Below are 27592 nucleotides of genomic sequence, written 5' to 3'. Positions count from 1 at the left end.
TTCTATGCCTCCTCAAATGAGTGATCTTTGTGCAGCTTTAGTGAAAAATTGGTCAGCTTCGTGGGAGTGAAGTGAGTGACTCTGGTATTTATTGCATTACCACGCAAATGTAAGTGAAGGCTGGTGCATTAATGCACTACCCCTCATCTCTGACACATAATTTTACTAGGAGAGATTCTGGCCTTCCCAAAAAGACTCTAAGTGGTAAAGCAAAAGCTTTCCAAAAACAGTCGGCCAAATCACCGGGTGTGTTACTAACCTAACGTAGTGGACATTCGAACTAGTCGGAAAACTGAAGTTACGCGGTCACCAAAAATGAACTCATAGATCATAAGGTCGGGAATTGTTAAAGACTCGCGGCAGTGGTAAATAACTCGCTACAGAACGGGTAGTACTGAATAGCGGAGACTCGCACCTCTGTTGGTCATAGTATATAATCGAAGCTGAATCACTTGCGAGGAATAGTGGGCCCACATCCTTTTCGGTCATAGAAGTGGAGAATAGTGTAGAGATAAAATGGAGAAACACACTTCAGTTGCAACTAAGTATAATGCATACTGATATTTAGCAGTACTAATTTTCTGCGCATCAATTTTATAAGTGTGGATAAAGTTGAACACATTAGCAGTCCATATAAAATTTAAGTGCATATGTATATACATGTAAGAAAACACAGCTATACATACGTTATTAATTATTATTCTAATTCAAATTACATTTTTACATTTCCCAAAAAAGTAAAATTCAATGGGTTAAACATTTTTTTCATTTGACGCAAAAATTCCTACGGAAAAGAACACCTGTCAAGTTCACTACGACTTCGTTTAATATATTTTGTTTATAACCAAAACTTTAAAAAACAAAGCCGGCCAAAAGTTGCACATTGTGCAATTTGAGTTCGTATTTTCACACCGACACTAACGATGTGTGATCACGATCGTTTGCATTCGCTTGTCACTCACTAAAATCAACAGTGAATGCAAAAGGAAAAGTACATGCTACTTTGTGGGCACATAATAAAAACAATATGCTGCAATGTTAAAGTGACTTAATACGTTTTAGTTAGTATTAGTAAGTTCCTTTGAACATAAATATTAATATTGACAATTAAAATATTAATTATTAATAATTAATAATAATAAATTAATTATTAATAAATATTGACAATTTAATATAAATATATTTGTATACGTTCTACTTAGTTTTATTAATTTTCATACATTTTTTTTTAACTTTATGTTTTGAAAATATATATTTCTATCTTTACATTTACTTTGTTTTATAGTTATTTCTTAATGAAAAAGTGAGTTTTATCTGACCAGCTCGACCTCCGCGTTCTTAGTTATATGAATATATGTAAATATAGTCAGGATTAGCTTGAAATCAAATAACCAAAGTCCTTTTTAATTTCAAACTTGGCAGTCCACATTTTCTTTTAGCACACTGTCGGGAGTTGTCACTCAATTATTACACACACTTATGCAATTGTTTTAGTATTTGTGTGGCCGGCTCTGCTTTAAAATGTCAAAAAACTGCCAGATGACAAAAAAAAGGTTGAGTGAATCATAATGTAATGATAGAAGGTGGCGGAAGATTTGACAGCTGTCATATCGACCGCCCTTAGCGCCAGTGCGCTCCTAGTTGTATGTTGGAAGTACAAGAGAATAGGGGTAAAAAGAGGTCCCCTTTTTGAAATGGTACTTAAATTCCAACTTTTTCAATAATGATAAAATACAGAAAGGAGTGCATTTGGATTGATTTTTGCGCAATTTAATCATAAAAGTTATGACATGAAGATTGCTTTTTTAAATTTTTAAACGTTTGCAGCTTATAAATTTCTATTGAACGCATCAATTTTGCTGGTAATATTCTAGGACAGGGGTCGAATGCTAATAAACGACCAAAAATGCCGGCGGAGGTGTCAAATGACATGTTTTTACTTTGGTATCAATAACCTGAAAGATTTCACTAATGCCAAAAGATATTTGCAAAAAAAAAAAAAATGTTTCAAATTTTATGCACAAAAGTATTCTGCGAAAAAGAGACCTGGATCTTATCCCCGGTTTTGGAGCGGCCCGGGGTCATTGTTCAGATTATTGGTACGGAGGTCAAAACGTGTCTTTTGAACACCTTCTCGACATTTTTGGACGTGTATTAAGAAGACCGGCGGCCAACGTGGTGTGATGGTAGCGTGCTCCGCCTACCACACCGTATGCCCTGGGTTCACAACCCGGGCAAAGCAACATCAACATTTTAGAAATAAGGTTTTTCAATTAGAAGAAAATTTGTCTAAGCGGGGTCGCCCCTCGACAGTGTTTGGCAAGCGCTCCGGGTGTATTTCTGCAATGAAAAGCTCTCAGTGAAAACTCGTCTGCCTTGCAGATGCCGTTCCGGCCAATTTGTAGCGAAAATGAAGAGGAGCACGACGCAAATTAGAAGAGAAGCTCGGCCTTAGATCTCTTCAGAGGTTATCGCGCCTTACATTTATTTATTTATATATTAAGAGTCTACTCTTCTGGAGTATTAACTAAGGTAGTTTTTAATATATTACATGATGGGAAAAGATATTCAGCACACAACAGGAGGACGGGCAAGGCAGCAGGTATACTAATTTGGTGCAATATTAATTGAGGTTCTGGGTTTAATCTTGATCACTTAATCCTGAGATGTTTGAGCTGTGAGAAGATCCGTTTTTGGCCACCTAACATTGAAGTCGACGCTGCGGCGAACTGTAGGCAGGGGCTCCTGAGCCGAAAAGATCGTGTACACATCTGGCCAAGCTTTCGCTGACAGTAAAGATACCAGGCGAGCTGCTACCACTTTTCAGATGCCCGTTCGGTACACCGTCATGTGTATGTTGTAACGAGCATAACGTCTTCATTATATAGCGCACGTGAATTAGCAAATACTCCGAGTGTATTTCTGCAATGGAAAGCTTCTCAGTGAAAACTCAACTGCCTTGCAGCTGCTTTTCGGAGTCGACATAGAAAAAAAATTGAAGGTTTCGTCCGGCCTATTTGTAGGAAAAATTAAATAGGAGTACAACGTAAATTAGAGGAGAAGCGTTGTTATAACTAGCACTACGTCTACATTATATAGCGAAAATTGTTTTTGTTTTGACGATAAAGATATTCCCCGAAGGTTTTGGGGAATACTATCCTTTGCAGGATGTAGTTCCGGTACATTTAGGTAACTAGTACGATTAAGGTACTAGCACGACCATCTCAGCAACGATTTGATATGAGCAAGTTGATCTTTATAGGTCATACGCCCACCTCCACAAAAGTAGAAAAGCTTCACATCGTCATTCACCTGGAAAACACCACCATGCCGGCTGACTTATAGATGAATCGTATCCCTATACAAAGGTATAATGTACTGGGCGTGGGACCCGCCACATAAGAGAACATTAAAATAACAACAAAAGAAAAGCTACTTGGCTTAGAGAGGGCGTGTAATATCATATAAGAGAATCATATAAGTATATCTCACGAATATATTTGGACAGCCGTCGATAGATGTAAGGGCGGTACCCGAAGCAGAAAATTGTGCACCTATTACACTCACTTGGTTACTCGGTCACAGGAGCATTGACGACAATGAAAAAGTGGATGGACTAGCAAAGGCCTATGTTTCGTTAGACATTTCTGAGGCAGAAATGGCGAACGAAGTAAACTTGGCCCTTCAATGCGAGGTGTAGGAGCTATAGTGAGGAAAGTCACTAAATTCCTCTGCGAGAGTCCAGTCCTAGGAAAAAATAGGTGCCGAACTTTAGGCAGTATGTGCTACCTGATTAAAGGGCGGAATCAAAATGCCCCATAAAGAACATCAGCAGGTATATTGGCCTAACCAAACAGTTTGAGTAAAATAGTAGCAAAGTATATTAAGCATGGTTGCTTAAACCACCACAGTAGCCCCGGCTACTGCCACTTTTGAATAAGAAGGAATGTGCTGGCATTTTGATTAGGTCATGATTAGTTCGCGATTTATTGAGGCAACAGTACGGTGTTTAGCGCTTTCGCTACAGACAAAGGTAGAAAAAATCTATCGATTTGATTCAGCTGAACAGATACAGGTAGAAAACATTCGTTGATAACTTCCTCACAGCCAAGAAGGTTCATGAGCCATATGGGGACGTCTATCTTTACGAAACAAGCACATAAATTTCCGCGAGAGCATATCGCAGTGTTGATCTCAATGTTGAGTTTGTGTGAACTCTACTTACGATTTGTAAAAATGCGTTTAAAGTGGATATTGGAGGGCTTCCAATAAGCGCATCCAAATATGAAGCAAATAAATAAACTTTAAGTTTAACAATTTAACTTTTATTTGGTTTTTATAACTTTAATTGTCGAAACGTTGCACAAATATATTTTTTGTAAGTTCAACTTACTGATTTCGCTCCCAAATTATAATGGCCGAGCCACTCACGCGCCGGGTTGCATTCGCCCGTGCGAGCGTGTTCGGTCAACTAGTACATACATCAGCTGATGTATGGTTGATGTGGTGAGTTGCTCTTAAGGTGTCGTTACATCACGCTCCTTTGGGAAGAAGAAGTCGGCAGAGTGATCAATTCTGCTGGCTTCTTCTTGCCTGACATTATTTGATGTGAAATTTGTTAATTTAATGAATTCAAGCATACATCAGCTTATCTTACAATTTATGAAAAGTTTATGAGCTTATTTAATTTGTACAATAGTTTCAATTACTGATAATGAGATTTGTTTATACATGTTATTGAAGTCATTTAAAGTTTTAATTAATGATAATTAAATTTATTTGTAAAATGTTATTGACATTTTTTGCATTGCAATATGCAAATAGTAGTTGCAAGATATATGTATAAAATTTTGATATAAGTATTCAGTTTTTAATGAATTTTGTTTACTAAAACTATTAGTCAGAGTATTTTATTGTAAAGTTTAAGTATTAGAAACTATAATAAATTTTTTTTTTCGTTTGGTTATAATTTCATTTATCTTAAGTGTATAGTTTAACATATTTTGTATTATATTTTTAAAGCTAGATATGCCAATTGGCATATTTGATATATAAGTATATAACTAAAAGAATTTTCGGTTTTTTTTTGTGTTTAAATTTAGATTTGTATGATTTTTGTTCTACCTTCTTGGCTGTTTGTAAAGAAAAAAAAAATAAATTTTTTTTGTGTTATGAACAATTTTTATGAAATAGGTTTTTTTTTTTGAATATACTAAATTTGTGTTATTTTCTCTTTTTTTTTTGTTTTAACAGTTTTTAAGCCTTCGTGGCTGCTTACATGCTAGTTAAAAAAAAATTTGGATTTTTTCAATCAAATTTACGGTTTATTCGACGTATTAAAGTAATGTTAATTTACTTAGGCGATTTTTATGTACTATTTTTTCTTTGTTTTTAACTTCATCGAAAATAGTTACGTTAGGTTCGTTAATTTTGGTTATAATAAACGGACCTTGATAAATATTTTCGTGTTTATGATGTGGTTCTTTATGTAAAAGTACTTTATCTCCGATTTTGACAACTAACGGCACGACCTCGTTTTATCATACAGGTTTTTACTTTGTAACTTTTTTTATTAATTAGGTTTTGTGCCATTTTGTGTGCTTTTTGCATCCTAAACTTAACTTCTTTGGCATAGTTTTCGACATTATAAATTGGGTCAATTGTTTCTTTTGTCAATTTATTAGGCAAAGTTGCCTTTTTCCAAAAGCCTAACTCGAAAGGCGAACCTTGATTGTCGAAAACTGTGCTACTCGTAGTATTGTGTAGGAAAGTAAAGTATTTTAAATAAACATCCCAATCAGAAACAGTATCTTTCAAATACGCACGTAAGTATTCATTAAAAACTCTATGATTACGTTCAATCGTGCCAACAGTTTCGTGATGGTATGCAGTTGAAAATTAATGTTCAATATTTAGAAGTTTAGTTAATTCTTCAAATAATTCATTTTTAAATTCTGTACCTAAATCTGATTTTATGGCATTCATTGTGCAATATGTTAAAATGAATCCTTCAAAAATTGCTGAAGCGATTGTTTTTGCTGATTTGTCTGGCACAGCGACTGTTACCAGGTATTTAGTCATGTCGCAAATCATGGTAAGTGCGAACTTGTTACCATATTTGGACTCAGGTAGGGGTTCTATTGTGTCAATTACTAATATATCGAATGTTTTACAAGGAGTTGGTGCTGAAACAAGTTTTTCTTTTATTTTAGGTTTAACCTTGTTTAAAAGACAATCCTTACAATTTTTGATATATTTCGAGATATCACGAGTCATATCTTTCCAATAAAATTTTGTTCGTACTTTTGCGTAAAGTCTTCATTCCGCAATGTCCACCAGAAATGGGATCATTATGGTAAATTTTCATTAGTTTTAATTTTGTATCTTCATCTGTTACTGTCTCCACTGGATCTGTTAGTATAATTTCTAATGATTTTAAAATTTTATTTCCAATATTTTTTAAATTTGTAATAGTATAATGTTCGAACAAAATATCGTTTTTAGGCCATTCAATTTTCTTAATTTTTCGTTTGCCGGCTTCTGATTCAAGCCTCGAAAGTAATTTCTCTAAAGTCATTATTTCGTTAACAAGCTCAAAACTAAGTTACTCGAGTTTCTTATGTTTAATATGTGCAAAAATTCTTAAACTTGTTGTTTTATTATTTTTATCCTACGTAATTGCAGATCTTATTCGTGGAACTTTTTTCGAAAAATTAAATGAAAATTTGTCGTAGACGTGTAAAGTAAGTTGTTTTTCGTCGTTTTTGTCTGTTTTAATAGTCGTTTTGCCGTTTTGTCATTGATCTTGTCTGTACTGCTAAAATTTTTTTGTTAGCTTCTTTAATCTCATCCATAGTCATGCGCGATAGTGAATCAGCACCAACGTTTTATTTTCCCTTAATATATACAATAGTAAAATTAAATTCAGCTAGTTCCAGCCTTATTCCTGAAAGAAAATCTTTGAAGATGGGTCTTTCATATTGAAAAGGTATACTAGAGGTCTATGATCGGATTTTACAATGAAATGGGTGCCATAAACGTATGGTCGAAATTGCTTGATTGCAAAGTAAATAGCTAAAAGCTCTAATTCTATTATTGGATTTTTCTGCTCTGCTTTATTAAATGCTTTAGAAGCGAAACAAATTGGTAAATCACTACCTTGCTGTTCTTGACTTAAAATAGCGCCACATCCAGTTGTGGAAGCATCAACGGTAATAATGAATTGTTTAGTAAAATCTGGATATTGAAGTAATTTTGGTGAAAGTAACGCTGCTTTCAAAGATAAAAATGCTCTTTCGCACTATACATCTCAAACGAATTCAACTCTTTTTCTACTTAATGGATTTAGAGGCGCTGCCAGAGACGCAAAATTTGGTATAAATTCTGTAATAGTTTGCAAACGCGACGAATCGTCGTACCGCGTCTTTATCAGTTGGCTTTGTATACTTTTTAATTGCGTTTATTTTGGAGTCGTCTGGCAACAAACCTTTGGCTGAACATTTATGACCTAAAAATGTAACTTCTGCTCGTAAAAAGTTGCATTTATTTGGGTTAAGTTTTAGATTGAAAGACCTACAAGTATCGAAAACTTTTGAAAGATTTTTAATATGGTGTGCTTCACTACAACCCATGACGATAATATCGTCGGCGTATAAAAATGCGACGTTGGGTGGTATACCCGAAAAAGCTATTGTCATCATTCGAATGGAAGCACTTTCGATCTAAATCCACCTCGGTCAGTGCTGAAAGACGTAATGTCACGTGAGTCAGGATGCAAGGGGATTTGATGAAATCCAGAAAAAAGATCTAATGTGGAAAAATATTTTGCTCTACCGGGATTATCTAAAATATCGTCAACTCTAGCTAGTGGAAATTTATCAGCAATGAGTTTTTTGTTTACTGCGCGAAAATCTACGCACATACGATATGCTTTCTGACCATTAGTATCCTTCTTTGGGACTACAATCAAAGGACTATTGTAATTTATTTACTTGGCGATTTATTTCTTCGCGTTGAGAGTATGGCAATCTATAGTTTTTAACATATACCGGCTCGTTGTCTCTCAATCTTAATTTTTGCTCGTAGAAGTTGTTTAAAGTCATTTTGTCCGTGTCAAGAGCGAAAATGTCGGCATAATCTATGCAAAGGTCAATTAATTTACTATGAGCATGTTGGGTATTTGATTTTTTAAAATTGAAGTCAGTTTTTTCGTACGTTTGTCTTCTGTTTCTGTGTTGTTGATTGTATAAACATTGTAGTTTGAAAGACGTTCTGTTCGAATACTGTTTCTTTTTACATACTTGACATCATCCGTGGTGTTTATGACTTTAATTATTGGGTTACTGGAATTAAAAATGCACCTAGCTGTGAAAACACCTTTTTCAATTTCCTGCGAGTCCACGAAAAGTGGCTCGAGTGAATCTCCTAAATCAAAAAGTCTGAATATTTCACATCTTGGTGGAATGATACAACTATCGCCTTCTGTTCCATGTAGGATTGGTATCGCGATTTTTTCATTACCTACCCAAAAGGAAATACTATTTCTTTTATAATTAATAATGCATTTGTTAATTTTCAGAAAATCATTACCCAGTATGCCATCGGATGGAATATTAAAGTCTTCATCGACTACATGTAAAGTATGTGAAATAGAAAAGTTTGAAAAATTTTAATTTGCTGTAATTTTACCTAAAGTGGAAACTGAATTGGAAGTAACACCGGTAATGTTAATAATGTCGTTTGTATTTAAGGAAATATTACTGTCTAGACATGATATTTCTATAAAAGAAATTTCTGCTTGCGTGTCTACTAAGAATGAACAAAATTTTTGTGACCCGTTAAGTTGTAATTCTATGAAATCTGAATAATTTAAATTTAAACAGTATATGCCTACTGGTGAAAGAAATTCGCTTACTCGCTTAGTTCGTCCCTCAGTGTTCGCTCCTGAGGGGCACTCGCGTTTAAAGCGCGTACGTTTGCGTTTCTACCTCTACCGTTTGACGATCTTGAATTGTTGCTTCTATTGTTACTATTAATTGGATTTGAATTTGAGTTTGCAAGTGTATTGCTATTGTTACTATTTTGGTATCTATTTATATTGTCATATCGATATCGCTGACTTGTTACCGTTACGGTTGCTATTGTATGAAAATGAACTGTTATTTCTATAACCAGTGTAGCTGTGATTTGGGTAAAAACCACGATAACTACCACGTGAATTTCTGAATGTATTGTTACCACGTGATCGAAAAGCTAAAACCTGACGCTCTGTTACTTCGTTGTTTTGTTCTACAATTAATTTCGCTACCACGTCTTTCGGAGCAGTAAATGGCGTTGAGGCTAAAATGGTTTTTACTAAATTTGATTTAGCATTTAAACGACACACGTTAACAGTTTGTTCGACTGCCATTTCATGAGCTTTCGCTTGAGTGATCCCTTCAATAATAAGAGACCGCTCAAGTGAGTCAGCTAAATCTTCAACTTTTTTTGCAAAATCTGTGTAATTGTTATTGCTAACGTGCAACGCTGCAATTCTCCCTGCTACAACTTTCGAGTTGCCCGGTTTGATCCTACTACGTAGAGCTGTTTTAATTTCATTAACTGAATTTACTTGTCTTGGTATTGCTTCACGGGCTTTACCCTCTAGTTTTGATTTTAAGAACGCTATAAAAATACCTGTTAAATCTGCACTAGCGAATTGTTCAAGTAATTCAATTTTGTCTATAAAAGAATCAAGTGCAAGAGGATCACCACTGTAGTTTTCTCTAATAGAATTAGCACATGTGTTAATGAAAATTTTCTTTTCCTCAAGTGTTGCCATGATTTGATCGTTAAGATCTGAAGCTGAATTAGAAGGAGGTGAGGCCACGTTTGTTTGGATCGTTAAGATCTGGGTTTACGTCAGAAGAAGGGTTAACTAAGGTTGTACTATTTGAGTTGTTAAGATCTAATTTTAAAGTAGAATAAGTTGAAGTTAATTTTGCACTATTTGAATCGTTAAGATTTGAAGCTAGATTAGAAGTTAAATTTTTACTGGAAGAATCTTCGAAGCCTGGATCTGTTGACAAAGAAAATCTATTTTCCTGGTTTGTGACTTCTTCGGTCGAAGATGAAGCTAAACTTTCGTAGCTTGAGGCTGAATTGTCGGAATCGGATTCTGAATCTGAAGTTTTTTGCACTTGCTTACCACTTCTAAGGTACATATTTAGTTATCAGAATAGCAAAAAAAAATAATTTAGTTCAAATTGCTATGAAATTAATGAAGTACTTATTTGAATGTCTGAATTTATGTTTGAAGCTGAAGTGTTGAGGAAAAAGAAAAAAAAAATTTTGTAAAAAGGAACTGGTTTACATGTGAATGGTCGCTAAAAAAATATTTAACAATTTATTGGAAGAATTAATTGAAACTGCAGTATACTTGTATGAAAATCTGTAAAAAGTAATTGAATTTAAAATTTGCACAAAAGTATATAGGTATTAATTGGTAAAAATCTCAAAATTGTGTTAACTGTTCAAAAAGAATCCACTTATATTCATGGACGCACTGCTTTGTTCAAAAAATTCGTATATTTTCACGGACGCACCGCTTTATAAAAAATCTCACTTGGCTTTTCACGGAACCACCGTTTATATCAAAAAAAATTTTAATTGGTTTTTAACGGAACCACCGCATATCAAAAAATTTTTAATTGGTTTTTAACGGAACCAACGCATATTTCAAAAAGAATTTTAATTGGTTTTTAACGGAACCACCGCATATATCAAAAAAAAATTATCAATTTTATAGGGTACTTGCAGACTGTTTATCTAGTTCACTCAGTCTTATATGGTGATATTTTGTTGAAAAATGAATGTATTGAAGAAATTCTACCTGGAGTAAGAGAAATCTTTAAATGGAAGATTTGTGAGATGATGATGGAAGCTTGAAAATATGACAATTTGTAAAATGAATTGATAAATTTTTAAATTAGAAATTTGAAAATATGAAAAATTTGAAGGAAATGTAAATTTGTAAAAATGAGTTGAAAAATTTGAGGCAAAATAAAAATTGCAGACTTGAAAATGTCGATACTTATAAAATAATAGCTGGACGACTATGACATATACTAGAAAAGCAACATATAAATTGGCAAATTTCTTTAAAAAATACAACATTAACACAGCATTCAAAACATCGAACAATCTAGGGCGAAAACTAAGAACTAACATTAACTCAGAGGATCCGTTTAGCAGCCACGGCGTATACAAGCTTACCTGCGGATGCCAGCATAGTTACATAGGACAAACAGGACGGCAAATAAGAACGAGGTTCAGAGAACATATTAGAGATTACAACAAAAAAATACGGAATCCAAACATTATACCCGAGTCTAACTTCGCGAATCACATGGTCGAGAATGAATGTTCCCCAGCAAACATCAATAAAACAGTTAGGGTTCTTCACATACAAGAAAAGGGCCGACGTCTCAACGTACTCGAAAACATGGAAATCTACAAACAGAAAACATTCGACGGTAGAATAATAAACGAACAGATAAACACCATTTCTGACACAATATTCGAGCCTTTAAAACTTGTTTACAGGAAACAACTTAATCACACAGGTACAACAGACAAACGCACAACAACAAATAAACACAAAACAATTAACACACCAAAACAAAAAACCGACAAAGAAGGTCAAACGACTAAAATCACAGATTTCTACCTACCCCAGTCAGCCACACAAATCGATTAGTAAACCACCCTCGGTTCTGAACGAACACACAGCACATACACATAACTAAATATACACAAGCATCAATTTGACAATAACTGCTCATATACCTACGAACTATAAATACAGGACAAATGACAACAACAGATCAGAACGAAAATCGACACTGATGATGGCACAACGCCGAAACCGGTTTGTCTCAAAACCAAATTTGACAAGGGATGACGGAAAATCGTTCCAATATACATCACTTATAAAATGGTTTGAAAATTTTAAAACTTGTTGAAAACTGCGGAAGTATTAATGGCTAAGTTTAGAATTTAGACGCACACACCGTTTTAGTAAAAAAAATCCAGGTTTTTTATATTAACATACGCACCGTTGTAATCAAAATCCAAAATATATTATGCGAACGCACCGCATTTAATTAAGATTGCAATATTTCGTATACATACATATGTGTCTAATAAAAAACTTAAGTAAAAAAATGTAATACATACATACATACTTTGCTGGTTCCTACTGGTGCTTGTGCCTTGAAAATATGCCACTTACTGTGTTGTAGTCGAATGGACTAAAATCGGCACCCGGAAAATGTTTGGTAGAATGAATGTAGCATGAATGTGAGTTAAAGTTTGTGAAATTGTGATATTCAGAATTTGATGATATTGTGAAATTTTGAAGAAAATCACCATTTTGTATTCCGCGCCGCGTGGTTTCGATGTCACGGTCGCCATGTGAACTCTACTTACGATTTGTAAAAATGCGTTTAAAGTGGATCTTGGAGGGCTTCCAATAAGCGCATCCAAATATGAAGCAAATAAATAAACTTTATGTTTAACAATTTAACTTTTTAGTTTTATTTGGTTTTTATAACTTTAATTGTCGAAACGTTGCACAAATATATTTTTTGTAAGTTCAAATTACTGATTTCGCTCCCAAATTATAATGGCCGAGCCACTCACGCGCCGGTTGATGTGGTGAGTTGCTCTTAGGGTGTCGTTACATTTGTTATTTTGAAGATCACGTTGGCTGAAGTGGGGAGGGCAGCGAAGATGATCTTCATAGATTATAGGAAGCAATCTCAGGGGATAAATACGGATATCCGATCACTTTAGAAAGCCCGATGAGGAGAATACATTTGTACCCAGTAAACACAATTCGCATTCGTAGTCCTGGGTGCAAAGCGCGTCTTTGGACACCATTATGTTTGGACGAGTTTTAGTAGTTGTAGCTAAACTAAAGAATTACAAAACCTAAAAGGAAACCTGCAAAAATATATTTAAAACATTAATCATCGGTTTTTTATTAATATTGCAACATCTTACCATCATTAAATGTTGAAAATATGCGAGTTTTAATAATTTTGTTCAAATAAACAGAATAAGAATTGTCACACGTTTGAATCATATAAAAGTCAACACAAAACGGAACTTGAGAAAAAAGTGATGCCGTTGTATATTTTTTCAGAAAAAACCATTTGTATAGTTTTACATACATTTTTTCCTCTGAATAAAAAAGTAGTTTTATAAAGCGACAACATTCTTATTTCTAAGGGCGTTCAAGATGGCGGTGTTAGAGCAAGCAATTGCTTACATCCGTCACCTTCTATAATTCCATCATGGAGTGAATGTAGCGAAAGCAATTAAGATTCAGTAGTTTGACGCAGAATCCAAAACGTTGAGTGCATCAAAAATACTGAACGGTGCGTTCAAAAAGTTATCACTGAACGATTGATCAACAGTTGCTGTGTGAAAGTAGATATTTTTAAGGAATTTATGGTTTTTAATATCTACATGTATAAAAACCAGAGATCGCAAATAACATCTTCCTAAAACGTTATTTTTATTTTATTTTTAAAACGTTATTTGAAATTAAAATAGTTATTTAATGACCACTCCTTCGCCATCAGCAATTTTGACGCTTTAGATGGTAAAATTATTTCTGACTCATGACTTATGACATTAATGTCAGCCTTAAAACTTAGCTCAAATAGTATTAATTCTCACTTTAAAAATTTCTATACCAGCCATGAAATGTTTTTCAAAAACAAAACCCTCTATCAGCATACTTTTGTAGACCCATTCAAAATGGTCGGTGTCATCAGTTTGTTTGATTGGGCAAGGCCCGATTGCCCGACCGTCTGCGGTTACCAATTTTGTATACCTGCCTTGAGAACCAACATCAAGGCCCCCGATTTCGAACTCTAGCTATACCCACTGTTGCAAGGCGCCATTCTCAAAACATGGTTCAACATAAACGGTTCATTCAAAAAACTAAAATTTTCATTGCTCTGTAAAATTCTTTATCAACACGAATTTTTATTAAAATAATTTTCATTCGAATAGCTTATATATTGCACTATTTCTATATTTTAAAATGTTTGATTGATAGGCTGTTGCAGTAGCCGAATGCGAAGGATCGCGGGTTCAGATCGTTGCAACCTTTGAGCTTTAAAAAAAAATTTGGTTTAATTTTGTATTTCTCATTCTTATATCAATTAGTTTAAAAAAATTATAATAGTTTAAAAAAAATTATAATTATAAATAGCTAGCAAATATTGCAATTATTTTGCTTTTGACACTATCATTATCACCTTCGTTATTATTTTCGCAGTCCATAAAGAAAATGCATTTAACTACGGTAAGGGTTGCATTTAGCATTAAAATTCTTATTATAAGGATACAAAAATGGGTTATAGTGAATTATTTATGTATTTGTGCAAATACGGCATTAATTTTTTCATGCGTGAAGAATAGAAAAGGAAATAAAAGATAAAATGTAAAAGGAAAAGATAAGGAGAGAAAAAAGCTAATGGAAAGAAATTATGGGAAATTTAGGAAGCGAGGATAACTGCCGTTACTTACTTACTTAATTGGCGCTTAACCGTCTAAACGGTTATGGCCGTCCAACAAGGCGCGCCAGTCGCTCCTTCGCTCCGCCAACCGGCGCCAATTGGTCACACCAAGGGAGTTTAAATCGTTTTCCACCTGGTCCTTCCAACGGAGTGGGGGCCGCCCTCTACCTCTGTTTCCATAGGCGGGTTCCGATAGAAACACTTTCTTGGCCGGAGCATCATCTTTCATTCGCATAAGATGGCCTAGCCAGCGCAGCCGCTGCGTTTTAATTCGCTGGACTATGTTGATGTCTGCGTAAAGCTCGTACAGCTCATCATTAAATCTTCTTCGGTACTCGCCATCGCCAACGCGTAGATGTCCATAAATCTTTCGAAGAACTTTTCTCTCGAACTGCCGTTATCGACGTGTTATACACTTATTTTGAATTAGTTACCGGTTTGTTATCCATTTGTTATCGGCATGATTTAGAAGTATTTTCGATGAAAAAATTCAAGAAAAGTTTTTCCTCAAAGAAATTAAAAGTTGTATACAAATATAAGAAATTCTTACTCATTGAAAATTAATTAAAAAAAAAAATAAAAATTTACAAAACGATGATGGTTGCTAGGACGTGTTTCTGAATCTCCAACATTCGAAATCTCCAACATTCATAGTTCATACTGGTTGTTCTAAGCTCAGCTCCCGAAAAGCTAGCTGATGAAGAAGTGAATTTCACGGCGCTTTCAATCACAAGATGCACAGACTACCTGATTCCATATCTGCGCTTCGAGGGCGATCTTAAGGCCACAATAGAGGTGGACGGTTGGCGCAAGTGTGCTCAAATGGCGGACGAGGCGATACATGTGTACGCAGATGGTTCAAAAGTAGTGGAAGGAGTAGGGTCTGCGGTATACTGTGCTGATCCGGAAATAAACAGATCCTACAGGCTGCCGGATTACTGTAGCGTTTTCCAAGCGGAAATAGTAGCCGCAACCAAAGGAGTTGAAACCCTGGAAGAAAAATAGCCCAAGCTGCAATCGTGTTAACTTTTATATTGACAGTCAAGCAGCAATTAAGGCAATAATATCGCATACCACAGCATCTAAATGCGTGGAGAGAATCGGGACAGGGAGAAGCATACATCTATATTGGGTCCCAGGGCATATGGGAATAGATGGGAATGAAAAAGCGGATGAAGTAGCTAAAAAGGGCACATCCCTTGAAGCTTGCTCCGTAGACGTCCCAATTAGACTGGGCGAAATTAAGCGAAGGCGAGAGGTGCACATGATCGACCAAGCAGGAAAGGCGTGGGTTCAAGCGCGGGGCTGTAAAGTGTCGAAGATTATGTACAGGTCTTACAACCTTAGACTAACAAAGTTGCTTCTATCATTAAAAAGAGAGGACTGTAGACTCATGACGGATATTCTGACTGGGCACTGCCTTCTGGCGTCACATGCCTTTAAATTAGGCTTGGTCAGTGATAGCAGATGTAGGAAGTGCGGGCTGGAGGGGGAAACGATCGAGCATGTTCTGTGCTCGTGCCCTGCGCTTGCCAGGCTAAGACTCCAGCTATTAGAAGTGATACAGCTGTCAGATCTAGAAGCAGCAAGTGGCTTAAATCCTACGAAGCTCCTAGTATTTGCCAAGAGGACGGAGTTATTTTATAACACAGGTCCTGGTTTTTGATAGGGTTTTTCAGTTTGGTCGTTAAAACAAACTTCTGGTAACACTACGGACTTATTCAGTCTATGTGATATGTATTCTGGTAACACTACGGACTTATTCAGTCTATGTGAGGTCCTCATGGACCGGCCAGTTCAACCTAACCTAACCTTGCACTCTTAGATTTTAACTTTTGAACTAGGTCACCTAGCGCTATGCCAAACGGTTATATTTGTTGGTAACATTTTCTTATTTACTTGTGAAAGGAACATATAAACTCAAGAGAGAAAGTAGAAATCAACAGGGAAAATTCTTTTCAGAAAAGGAAACGCCATCAGAAACATGTCCTAGTAATCATCACCAAACAATTGTATAAAGCAATATGAAGCTCTCTCGCTTATTAAATACACAAAAAGAATCAAATTGTGCAACTGTCACGGCAGTGGATTTCTAGTCGAGGTGCTCAACTGTACAGTCGAGGGCTCTTGTTCACTGAGCTAACGCGTACTTGTAAATATTGTGAGCGATATTCTTGATTGAAAGAAGGGCAAGTTTTTACAAAAATTAGGGAATCTTACTCATAAAATTAAAATTTTCCTCAACTCAAAGAAAATGTTTTCCTCATATTAGGTCAGTGTTTTTTCTAAGTGTAAAAGTTATTGAAAAAAAAATCGATTTGTTATCGTAAAAATGTTGATTTGTTGTCGAAAAATCATTGACTGTTTATCGAAAAAATATGGATTAACGTTGATAACAAATCAATAACATGCCGGTAACAAGCCGATAATAATAACTGCCCAATATCTCGAAATGGCTCCGGAATGATCCCATAACGATCTCAACATAGCAGCGCCACATCCTCGAAATAGTTCCAAAATGTTTCCGAAGTAGTGGTGCAATTATTACCGAACTGTTCCCTAAAATGATCTTGAAATATTACCTGAAACAACACTGACGAAATCCAAAATAATCCCGAAGTAAATACAACAATTACATGATCCCAATGTTACAAAAATAAAGTCTCGAAATGATCAAAAATTTATCGCCGAACAGTCCAGCAATGATTTCAAACCCCCATTGACCCCAACAATATACTATCGGGAGGTAGTATGATTTTTCTGGTTTAAGTTTTGAGGGTGAACAATTATTTGCAGATGCTATTATTAACATAGTATTAGGTTTAGTTTATTTTAGTCCTCAGAGAAAGTGAGAAAACATTTCAAAATAAAAATTAATCACTGAAAGATCGAAAAATTAAAAAAAGTATATATATGTACATATATCGCACTGAGAAAGCCCTTTTTGTTTTAGGATATCGGTTGTTTTCCGTGATAAACCGAATTGATGTTTCTGGCTAACCTGAAAATATCTGATAAAAACTATCCATCCATTCGCCATGGGTACGTGAGGTTGACAATTGGGTTGCAGAAGCTATATATGGCAACCCTTGAGAGGGTTGCGCTACACAACCCCTTCAATCAATTTGGCATGTTAGTCGCCTGTTACGACAGGCATACATATGTATATACCTACCGCGGGTATATGGTATATTCTAAGTCCCCTAACCCGCTGGGTGATTTTTGCTTATATATTTATTATAATAATATGGAAACAATTATTGAAATAATATTTTAACGGTAATTCTTTTTTAGATTCTTTTTAGAATACTATGGATCCCAATAGACATCACGAGTTCATTTGTGGCAATGATGAAAGACAAAGTGCAATGTATTTTAATAGGGGAATCGAAGAAACCCGATCTAATACTCAATATTTTTCACAGGAAAGAGTAGTAGTTAGTAATAAGTCCTGTATGTGCCCAAGCATGTCAGGTAATATCTCGTGCAATGCATGTCCTTCTACACCAGAAGGAAATTGGACTCAGGAGCGAACACATAGTGCTGACGTTCAAACTACTGATGTGCCCAGCGGTGTAAAAGTTAATCCAAACTCAATGTATATTCACGAAAACAGGCAATATTTTCATTCAAGCAACAACCAAGCATATACGACGGAAGTTTTGCCCATCAATAGACACATAGTGGGTACACAAAAAGATAGAAATTTATCTTCTAACACAAATTGTGTCTTGGAATCCAATTATAATTTCAAACAGCAACTTCAGCAACAACAACAACAACCTCAATTTCAGACGCAGCCAAATCTCACACAAATGCAAACACAATCCAATATTGCCACTATGTCTAATTTACCAATACAACAGTTACAACAACAGCAATATCATCAACATAGTGGGATTGGCAATTATACTAAGGAAATAATATATGATGAAAAACTTCAATCGAAACTAGATATGTATAAAGATATTAAAATAAATTACACTCCAGTGGCAGTGGATCGTGGAACATTAAATACAGCAACAATGTTTAATGAGGTAATGGAAAGACAAAAGTCAGCTGCATTACCTTTAGAAATAATACGTAACGCTAAAACGGAGCCCAACAATATTATCAATCCAAGCAACTCTTTAGCATTAAAGGAACAGCAGTCTAGCCCGAACTATGCACGACAGTGTCCGCAAATTTTTTCACATAACGACCTTGGCAACACGCACACAACCCATCAAAGTCTATATATGTCAACACCTCAGTTTAGTTCAGATATCTTCAATAATGTTCACGCACAAAATTGTGGTGTAAGTAAACGATAGCAAAAAGGCAGTAAAATACACTTACTTCATATTTCATGCCCTCACTGCATTTTAGGAATTTTAATGCCATAAACATCTGCGATCTTACTCATTAATTAAATGAATCCTCATTTGGAATTCACAATGAAAAATTATAAAACAAGGTCTTAAATTTGAAGTTTACTTGAAAAATCTTAAACTTCCCAAATAAAAATTAAATTTTCTCCGATTTTACTTTTTATACTTTACTTATATATTACTTATTTTATATTACTTATGTTGACCTGAAGCCAGCTTTAAACAAAATAAGTAATTAATTAAGAGGTCGCCAAAAATCACAATTACTTATATATATTTTTTTAAGGGCCTCATTCTCTATTACGAAACGAACGTTAGTTTCGCCTCAGATACGAATCGCTGGTATATTTGTACTATGTTAAACGATGGGAACGTATCATTTGACAATTGCTTTCGCCTTTTTGTTTGACATAAAGTAAGAAACGTAAAGGCCGAAAGAATAGCTAGACGAAATCATTTGGAAGCGAATCGTTCGTCTGAGCTATCGTTCGCAATACAGAATGAATCCCTTAGTTTGTGTTACTCCCAAGGCAGGGAACCATCAAAACTTTCGAATTCACACCCAAACAACTTTTAAGTCATATCCATACCACGAGGATTAAAATTGCAAATAAAAATTTTAAATAAATTGCATTTTGCACCATCCAAAAACATTTACATGGGTTCAAGTAAGGCTACTCCATTATAATTTAACCTATTTTTGCATTTGGATTCTGTGACTAAATCGTAGTTCGGTTCAAAGTTGATAACAGGATGCATTAAAAAATCTTTAAAATCGTAATCGTAGTTACAAAGATGTTTTGCGAAGATGCTCTTCTTTTACAAACACCAAATTAAGCTGCGGCGAATCTGACATACTTTTTCCCTAAATCGCAATAAATCTCAAGATCTTTAGAAGTGAACATCTAAACTTTAAAAGAAATGGTGTCGTGACCGTAACAAGAAAAGGGGTGAAAGTTCGGTAACATGAGAACTAGAATTTTCGCAAATTTTATTCTTTGCATTAGTGTCAAGCAGCGTCTAAATATTATAATACCAATTTTCAATAAGAAATGTTAGACCGTTTATTTTTTTTCTAACTTTTTATACTTGTCGCGACCGTAAAATTTGGTAAATTGTCCTTGGCAACGAAGGCCCAATTTTTGAACCGAATTTTTTTTTAATCATGCGGGAAACGGGGCAGGTACAACTATACCAAGTCCGCTGAATTCCGTGGTACTAATCATTTTTCTTTGTTAGCTCTCGTTTCCGAGATGTTGAACAAATACCTGGGTGACCTCAGGATATTTTACACCAATATAGATATCACACGAAAGGAGCTGTTTAGACTATCAAGATATGATGCATTTTATTTATGCATGGATATAGCAACCGGTTGTGGAGATATCGCCTATCGCCCAAGATACGCTAAAAAAAATTAAAAAAATATAAAATATCTCGACCGTAAGAAAAGTGTTAAGAGCTGTTTTTTCTTTATTGAATTTAGTGCGAGATCACTACAACAACAACAACAATGTAAGCTAGTTGAGTTGGCTAACCGGTTTGAGATGAAATCGCTTAAGCAACAGTCGACCAAGTAAAGAACACTATTGTGAACGAGCGAACGATATGCACATACGAATGTGCAGATACACGAAAATAACACTATAACAACGTGGGGCAGGGTGACATACATACACACAAACACACGCATTCCCTGTATCTCGCTTCTGTCATTCTCTGGATAAGTGTCAAAAACGTACTGAGCTAGAAGTAGAAATGTCAAAGCAGCTAAAAAAATTCCAATTAGCTGATTTCCTTCCACCACCTGTATAGTTCCCCCAAGATGAAACTGTTTAGCTATATGAAGCGTTTCTTTCAAGCTCGCAAAAAAAGCAGCAAATGTCGCGACAGTAACGCTCTTCTCTTTAGCCTTTCCTGGGATAGTAATAAAACCGTTTCCAACCTAAATTCTCCACGTAGATGATTTTGTACGATACACTAAGAATGTTGAATGAAATGCTTTCCAAGCTCAGTCAAAGCGACTTAACAACATACGTGAAACTTCAGTTTTATAAGACAGCATTTTTGAAAGCGATCACCTTTCACGTGACCTAGGGCAAAGTGGGCAAATTATGATTGTTTCTTATATTATAGCTCCTTTTCGTGCTTTAAATTAAATTCACTAAGATTTCGGAATAAAAAGTTTTGCATTGTCGGTTCTTTGCTACGAATATATTTCTCTATAGCACGCTTTTCTTGGGAGCTGTTGAACTGTTAAAGCACTGTTAAAGTTTTTGCAAAAAAAAAAAAGGAATCGTAAATTTTAAGGGGCATTATCTCAGAAACCGATAGCAATAGCGATTGAGTGGATGAATGCCTTATCTCAGAGCTTTTGTAAAAATTGTACTATCACAGAATCCGGCTTAAGCGCACCTTATTTTATTGGGCGTTAAAAGAAAATTCTGAGATAGGCAAGTTGCCAATAAAATATTTTAATATTTAATATGCTTTTTGCACTTTTTATGATTAATTGAATAAATATTTATTTTTAACATATAGGAATCAAGTACCAGCCCGGAGAGATCTCAGAAAAATGACTTTATAAACTCAAAATTTTCAATCTGTGCCGACAATAACTCTTCCCGTCATAATGAAACTTACAAGTCTACCAGTGGTAGTCCCTCTATGGATGGAAAATATGTACTTACCCACAGGTCGCTACCAGCCTCATCTACCCAGTGTCGAATAACACAAGAAAAAATTCCATACCTTATAGACGAAGTAAGAGAACGTGATAGGATTCATCGTAAATACGGAGTTATATCTGATAAACCAAATGAAATGCAAATGTCCTCCATGAGCGGGTACCCATCAAATAGTAATAGTAATAACAGTAATTGTAGAAGTCGTAGTGGCAGCGGGAAATTTCATCATCAACAAATACATGATGCGGCAATACAACAAAATGAAATACCTCATCACTTTCAAGAACCTTTAATGACCGTCGATGTTGTTCGTAATCCGAACTACTACGTATCTGGTGCTGAACGGCAAATTGCGACTGTAACCGAAATGCCCCCTGTTATTGCGAAACAAGCGCAAATTACAAGTCAGTATTTAAATAATCCGAAAGCGTTACCATCTCGTTCCCAACTTCAATCTGTTTTGCCACATCAATCTCATCATCAACCAGCGAAAAGTACCACCACACACGATTTGATAAATTTTAAAAGGAAAGAAGATATTTATGAGCCTATGAATAGTGCTTTATATTCGAACCCCTACAAAACATCATCGCCGATAGACTCCTGTTGTAAAGATGTCTCCACGCCTTATGTCAACATGACTCATACTTTTAATGAGAATATTGGTCAACAACAGAATTATTATAAATACGGTAAAACTATTAAAGATACAGTTGGAAAGAATAACATATGTCCCCAAAATCAAAATACTCCTCCACCCACACCTGTGCACAGAACAGCTGGATATAAAACTCAGCCATATGTTTATGAAACTCAGCATATAAAATATGATGGTAATGCACATAATACAAGCTTAAATATGTCACCAAATGTTGCAACTATACCATCGCCGTCTCCTTCCCAATCAACACCGCCAAACCATGTACAAGTTCAACCTACAAATATAACCGGAACCACACCAAAAGCCCGAAATCAATCACAATCGCCAGCAAATTACGCTCAAACAATTCGTTACCAGCATCACAACCAAAATGAAGTTTATCGGCCTTCAGACCACACACATCTCGAAGGCGCGGCTATGCATTCGAATGCTAATTTCTGTACTTATGATCGAACGCCACAACGTTCTGATATGCTACACTCTCAACCTGCCACTCTACAATCTCAACCTATAGAACCGCAAATACATCCTAAGAACATTCAAGGGCAAAAGACAAGCTCTGTAAAGAAATCTCAAGTTCCTAAAACGAATTATAGAGAATTGATAAATCAGGTAGTTGCAATGAGAAGTGCTACGTCAGAAAAAGAATTGGACTTACAAATTATTAAAAAGGCTTTAAACTCTGCAGCGGGATCTCCGGTGGGCGGACAGCCGTCACAAATTGTGGTTGTGTCAAGCAACAACAATATGCCCATGTCTGTTACTCCGACAGTGTCTAATTTAGAAAATGTCTTTTCAATGGAAAATTCAAGTACTCCTACGCAACTTAGTACGTCAAAAATTTGTGTTGATACAAACTTGCGTAACATACAACGAACAATCAAGGTGGAAGATACATTAGGCACATCACCCTTGGACTTGTCAATGCGTACTGTAAGAACAAAGGCCGACTCTACGGAATATCGTTATCATCAAGAATTTTTTAAAAATCCACAAATTGATTATAAACATGCACTTCCCAGAGTCGATTTTACTCCAAATTTTTCACTCCACTCTGACGAAAGGTCAATGTTACCTAAAATTGTAATAAATCATCAACAAAATGCAAATTTATATGTTTCATCACCAGAGGGTCCAAATTCAATTGCAGTTCCTATTGGTTCTAAAGGTTTTTTGGTACAATCACAACAACCCACACAACAAATAAAGAAATATTCCACGGAACAAATATCCAGAGTATCGGCAGTTACACAATGTGCCGTAGTAGCACCACCTAATGATCCAAAGCAGAAGTCTTTGGTATTAAGAACATCAGATGAAAACTTGAAGATGTGTCAAATACGACCTAGTGTTGTAGAAACAAATCCATTCGCAACAGTAAGATCAATAAAATCCGAACCAAGTTCAGTCCTCGATAGAAATGTACCAACAACAGTTGACCACCTTCAGCCACCATCTAGTAATGTCGTTACATTACAAAAACCAAGTCATTCAAGTGGTACCGAACTTAATTGTACTCCTAGTTATTGTAGTGGCAACAGCGTTATAAAAACGCCCGACCAAACTTCTTTATTTGAGATGGAGAAACCGTTGCTCAATACGGCGAGTATTTCAGTAAATATGAATGAGCAGCGACATGCTAATTACCTAGGTAGAAAACGACATCTTCAAGAGTACTCAAATTCACAGTGTAATGAACCAATGGTCAAACAACAACGCTACCAGGATGATCGGGATCTATTGCCGGCAACTGAATTGATACGTATGTCTACAATATCAACATCGGTTGTAGCATTAAACAATCGAACAATAGATGAAAATAAAGAACGGGGTGTGAAAACAATTGAAACCCCAATTCAAGCTAAAATAAGTCCCTGTTGTCAAAGGGAAAGCTCCATAATTGTTAACAATAATATACCTATTTGTAAAATAGAGTCGATAACGCCGACCATGAACGATACTCCACCACTTACGATTACGCAATCAATTCCACCGGTTGCTACTATTAAAACGGAAACAAGCTCAGTTATAGCGGCCCGCATTAGAACCAAAGCAGAATTAAAAGGTTTTACATTCCACATACCAATCGATGTTGGAAACACAAATAAAGAACCGATCAAAATTAAGGAAGAACCAATACCTTGTCAAAAATTTAATTCAGAGTTACCATCCATTCCCGGGCTAGATGAAAAATACGATTCGAGGAGTTTGTTAGATTTCAGTTGGAATAATAAATGTAATGATTTTATGGAACAGTTACTTGCGCGTTCGCAAACAAAAAAATGTTCAAATTGCAGATTTTTAAATGTTAGTACTGAAAGAAGTCAGGATTGTCAAGCCCTTTCAAACGCGCCTGCTGGCGAACAAAAAACTTTACTAAACTCCGAATCGGACGAGAATAGAAAATCCTTGGACAGAGTGGTCGACACAATGATTGATAGTACGATGACGGGTGAAAATTGTTCAAATAAGTCACCGGAGGGCAATTCTTCTCAGTCAACTACAATGAACACTCACAAAAAAATTAGTAAACATGATCGAGAAAAAATTAGATCACATCAAGAAAAACGAATAGCTGCACGTCTACAAGTAGAAAGTAGTTCGGAAAGTGACGATGAAATGCATAAAAGAAAATCAGATCGTTCAAAAAAGTCACCCAAAAAAATTAAAGTTCGTCAAAATACTCAATCTGCTGACAGCAAACAATTTTCCGATTGCGGTTCTGATACATCCGATATTATTGATGTAAAAAGCTCTCCTACAAAAGCCTCTATAAAAGTGAACGAAGGAAATGACGATATACAGCTTGTGGAATCGACTTCGAAACATAAGGTCAAAAGTGTTGAACAGAATGCGATAGAAACAGAATTGATTGGCAAGGGAACAGTGAGTAGGATTGAAAAATGCCTTTCAATATCTGGTACACCGAAGTTATCGGAAAATGGAGACGCGACCGAGTCTTCTTCGTCGAAGAAACCTCGGTTGAGTGCAATCCAGATCGGAAATGAAGAAAAACAAAGTAAGCAAGAAAATCTATTAAAAACAGAACAAGGAAATTGTAAAAGTAAAGAGGAAATGGGGAGAAGTGTAAAAAAACCGAAAGTGCTTTTAAAATTAGGTTTGAACACAATGACACGTTCGAAACGAAAACGAGAAATGGAGCTACAATTAGCAAATAGCAAAGTATTACGTAATGATAAAATTATTCGAAATTCTACAACAAAAATAATGTCAATCAAACGAAAATATGTACGCAAATTCGTCAATCAAAGTTCTGTATCAGCTGCTTGTAAACAACTTACGCACAAACAATCTGACGGGGAACTTCCAATGCGTTTGCGGTCCAGAAATGACAAGCCTTTAAAAGACGATAAAACTGAAAAGGTACCTGGTTCGAATAATAAGAAAATTAGTAGATCAGCTATAGGAGTTTCCAAAAATGATACCCATGAGTTGAAATCTAAGAGTAAAGAACGACAAAGCGATATGTTTTTAGAGGTTTACAGGTATAAGCGCTCACTAAAAATCCCACCAAGCCTTATTACAATAGACCATCCACATAATATCAAAATGGCTGCATCATTGCCAGACTTAGAACTCGAACATGATTCCTCACATGTGAACACTAGTAAAAATTCAACAAAATTTTCAAAATCAATAGAAAGATTGCTTCAAAAATCAACTGGTGACGTCAGCGACAAATCAACACAGCTAACAGCATCTTTAAAAACACAGCCAGAACAGAAATCTTGTGATGAAAGGCGTTCGATAATTGATTTACTACATTCACGTGTTATAAATTCAAATATCACAAAAAGCATTTCGAAGGTTAAAAATAAGAAAAATGCAAATAGTCACACTCTTTCACGTCAAGTGCAGAGCGACGTTTCCCGTAGTGCAGAGTCATGTTCGGTTACGGAAATTTTATCTATTCCGGTAAAAAAGGAAAACGAAGAAGAAAGCGGCGATGGTAAGAAAAGGCATTTTAGCATATTTGAAACAACTGTTTTAAAAACTAAAACACGAACAGAATCTAAAATGCAGCAACGGAAAGAGATTATACGAGAGATTTTTGTAGGTGATGATCGGCCAGCTTCAGCGCCACCAGAGATAATTTCTCAAATATCAGAGCTTAAAGATAAAATGACATTCGAACAGAAATATGAACAATTTTTACAACAATTAAATATTGTTATTAACGATGATAAATTACGAAAGTATGGGAAAACAGCAAGCACTTTATCGTCGCATTCTGTTTCGGGTTCAGCTACCGCATCAAATTCGACTGCCAATCACTATGTAAAAGATGAGGAAGATACATTGGCAAGTAATGGTGCCGCAGATGCTGATGATAAGACATTAGAGAATAACCATAGAAACTGCAAAATCACGGAAGTTGATTGTGCAACGTCTAGCTTCAGACGCCGACGGCCGGGGAAATACTTACGGCGAAAAGGAAGTTCTGGCTTTGATTATATTAGAAAAAAGAAGAAACCACAGCCTTCAGTAAGTGGTAGTTCAACGCAAATATTGGCCAAAATAGAAAGGAAAACAGAGGATGAGATTTATGAAAGAAGAGTTAAGACAGAGAGCGATGTTTGTCGTGAAATACAAAAATGGGTATTAAATAAGAGCGTCGGCCAGAGTGCAATGCATAAAGCAGCACGTCTAGGTTATATAGATGTTGTTGTTTATTGCTTAGATCGTATGGGTATGAATCCAGATCAGAAAGATAACGCTGGTTACACACCGTTACATGAAGCTTGTACAAAAGGTTGGCTGGAAATAGCTAGGGTTTTATTACAATATGGCGCTAATCATTCTGAAGCGGCACATTCAGGCATTCGTCCATTGCATGAAGCAAGTGAAAATGACCACGGAGAGATTGTGCGTTTGCTTATTTCTTATGGGGCTGATCCATTACTCGCAACATATGCAGGTTTGTATTAATCCACATACTTTTGAAAAAATAAATGTTTTTCCTGTGGTCGAGATTGTAGAACTGTGAAGAGGCTAATGTAATGTATGATCCGTTCTAAAATATACCTTTTGACTTAACTTAAAAACAAAAATCTAAGTAAAAAATGATGGATGAGATCACGTTTTGTGAGATCAAGAGAGGTTTGAAATAATATAAAAGACGCTAATAACATATCTTATCGCTTCCGCGCATTTAATGTTTGTTATGTTTTTCTCCTCACATTATCTCTATTGGGATTATGACACTTCATGGAAAACACCTAAATCTCAAGTAAAGTCCTTAGAGGATATGGTTTTTCTTCTTAGAAGTATGCCACTTGG

At 35.6% G+C, this 27592-nt stretch overlaps 1 protein-coding gene across 4 annotated transcripts in view; it reads left to right on the top strand.

Annotated features, from left to right (window-relative positions):
* Positions 1 to 27592, top strand: part of LOC137252977 (uncharacterized) — a 112706-nt gene that overhangs the window by 46775 nt on the left and 38339 nt on the right. For 3 of the 4 annotated variants that reach the window (XM_067789165.1, XM_067789164.1, XM_067789163.1), the window contains exons 2-3: positions 17868 to 18871; positions 21485 to 27230. In XM_067789165.1, the coding sequence (XP_067645266.1) occupies positions 17885 to 18871; positions 21485 to 27230 (6733 nt within the window). In that variant the 5' untranslated portion in view covers positions 17868 to 17884. The remainder of the gene's footprint in view (positions 1 to 17867; positions 18872 to 21484; positions 27231 to 27592) is intronic. The other variant, XM_067789166.1, reaches the window with a different exon arrangement.

The sequence above is a fragment of the Eurosta solidaginis genome, chromosome 5 (assembly GCF_040869045.1).
Source record: "Eurosta solidaginis isolate ZX-2024a chromosome 5, ASM4086904v1, whole genome shotgun sequence".
Classification (NCBI taxonomy): domain Eukaryota; kingdom Metazoa; phylum Arthropoda; class Insecta; order Diptera; family Tephritidae; genus Eurosta; species Eurosta solidaginis.
The sequence above is the reverse complement of the archived record's forward strand: the minus strand, read 5'-3'. Positions and strand labels throughout refer to the sequence as shown.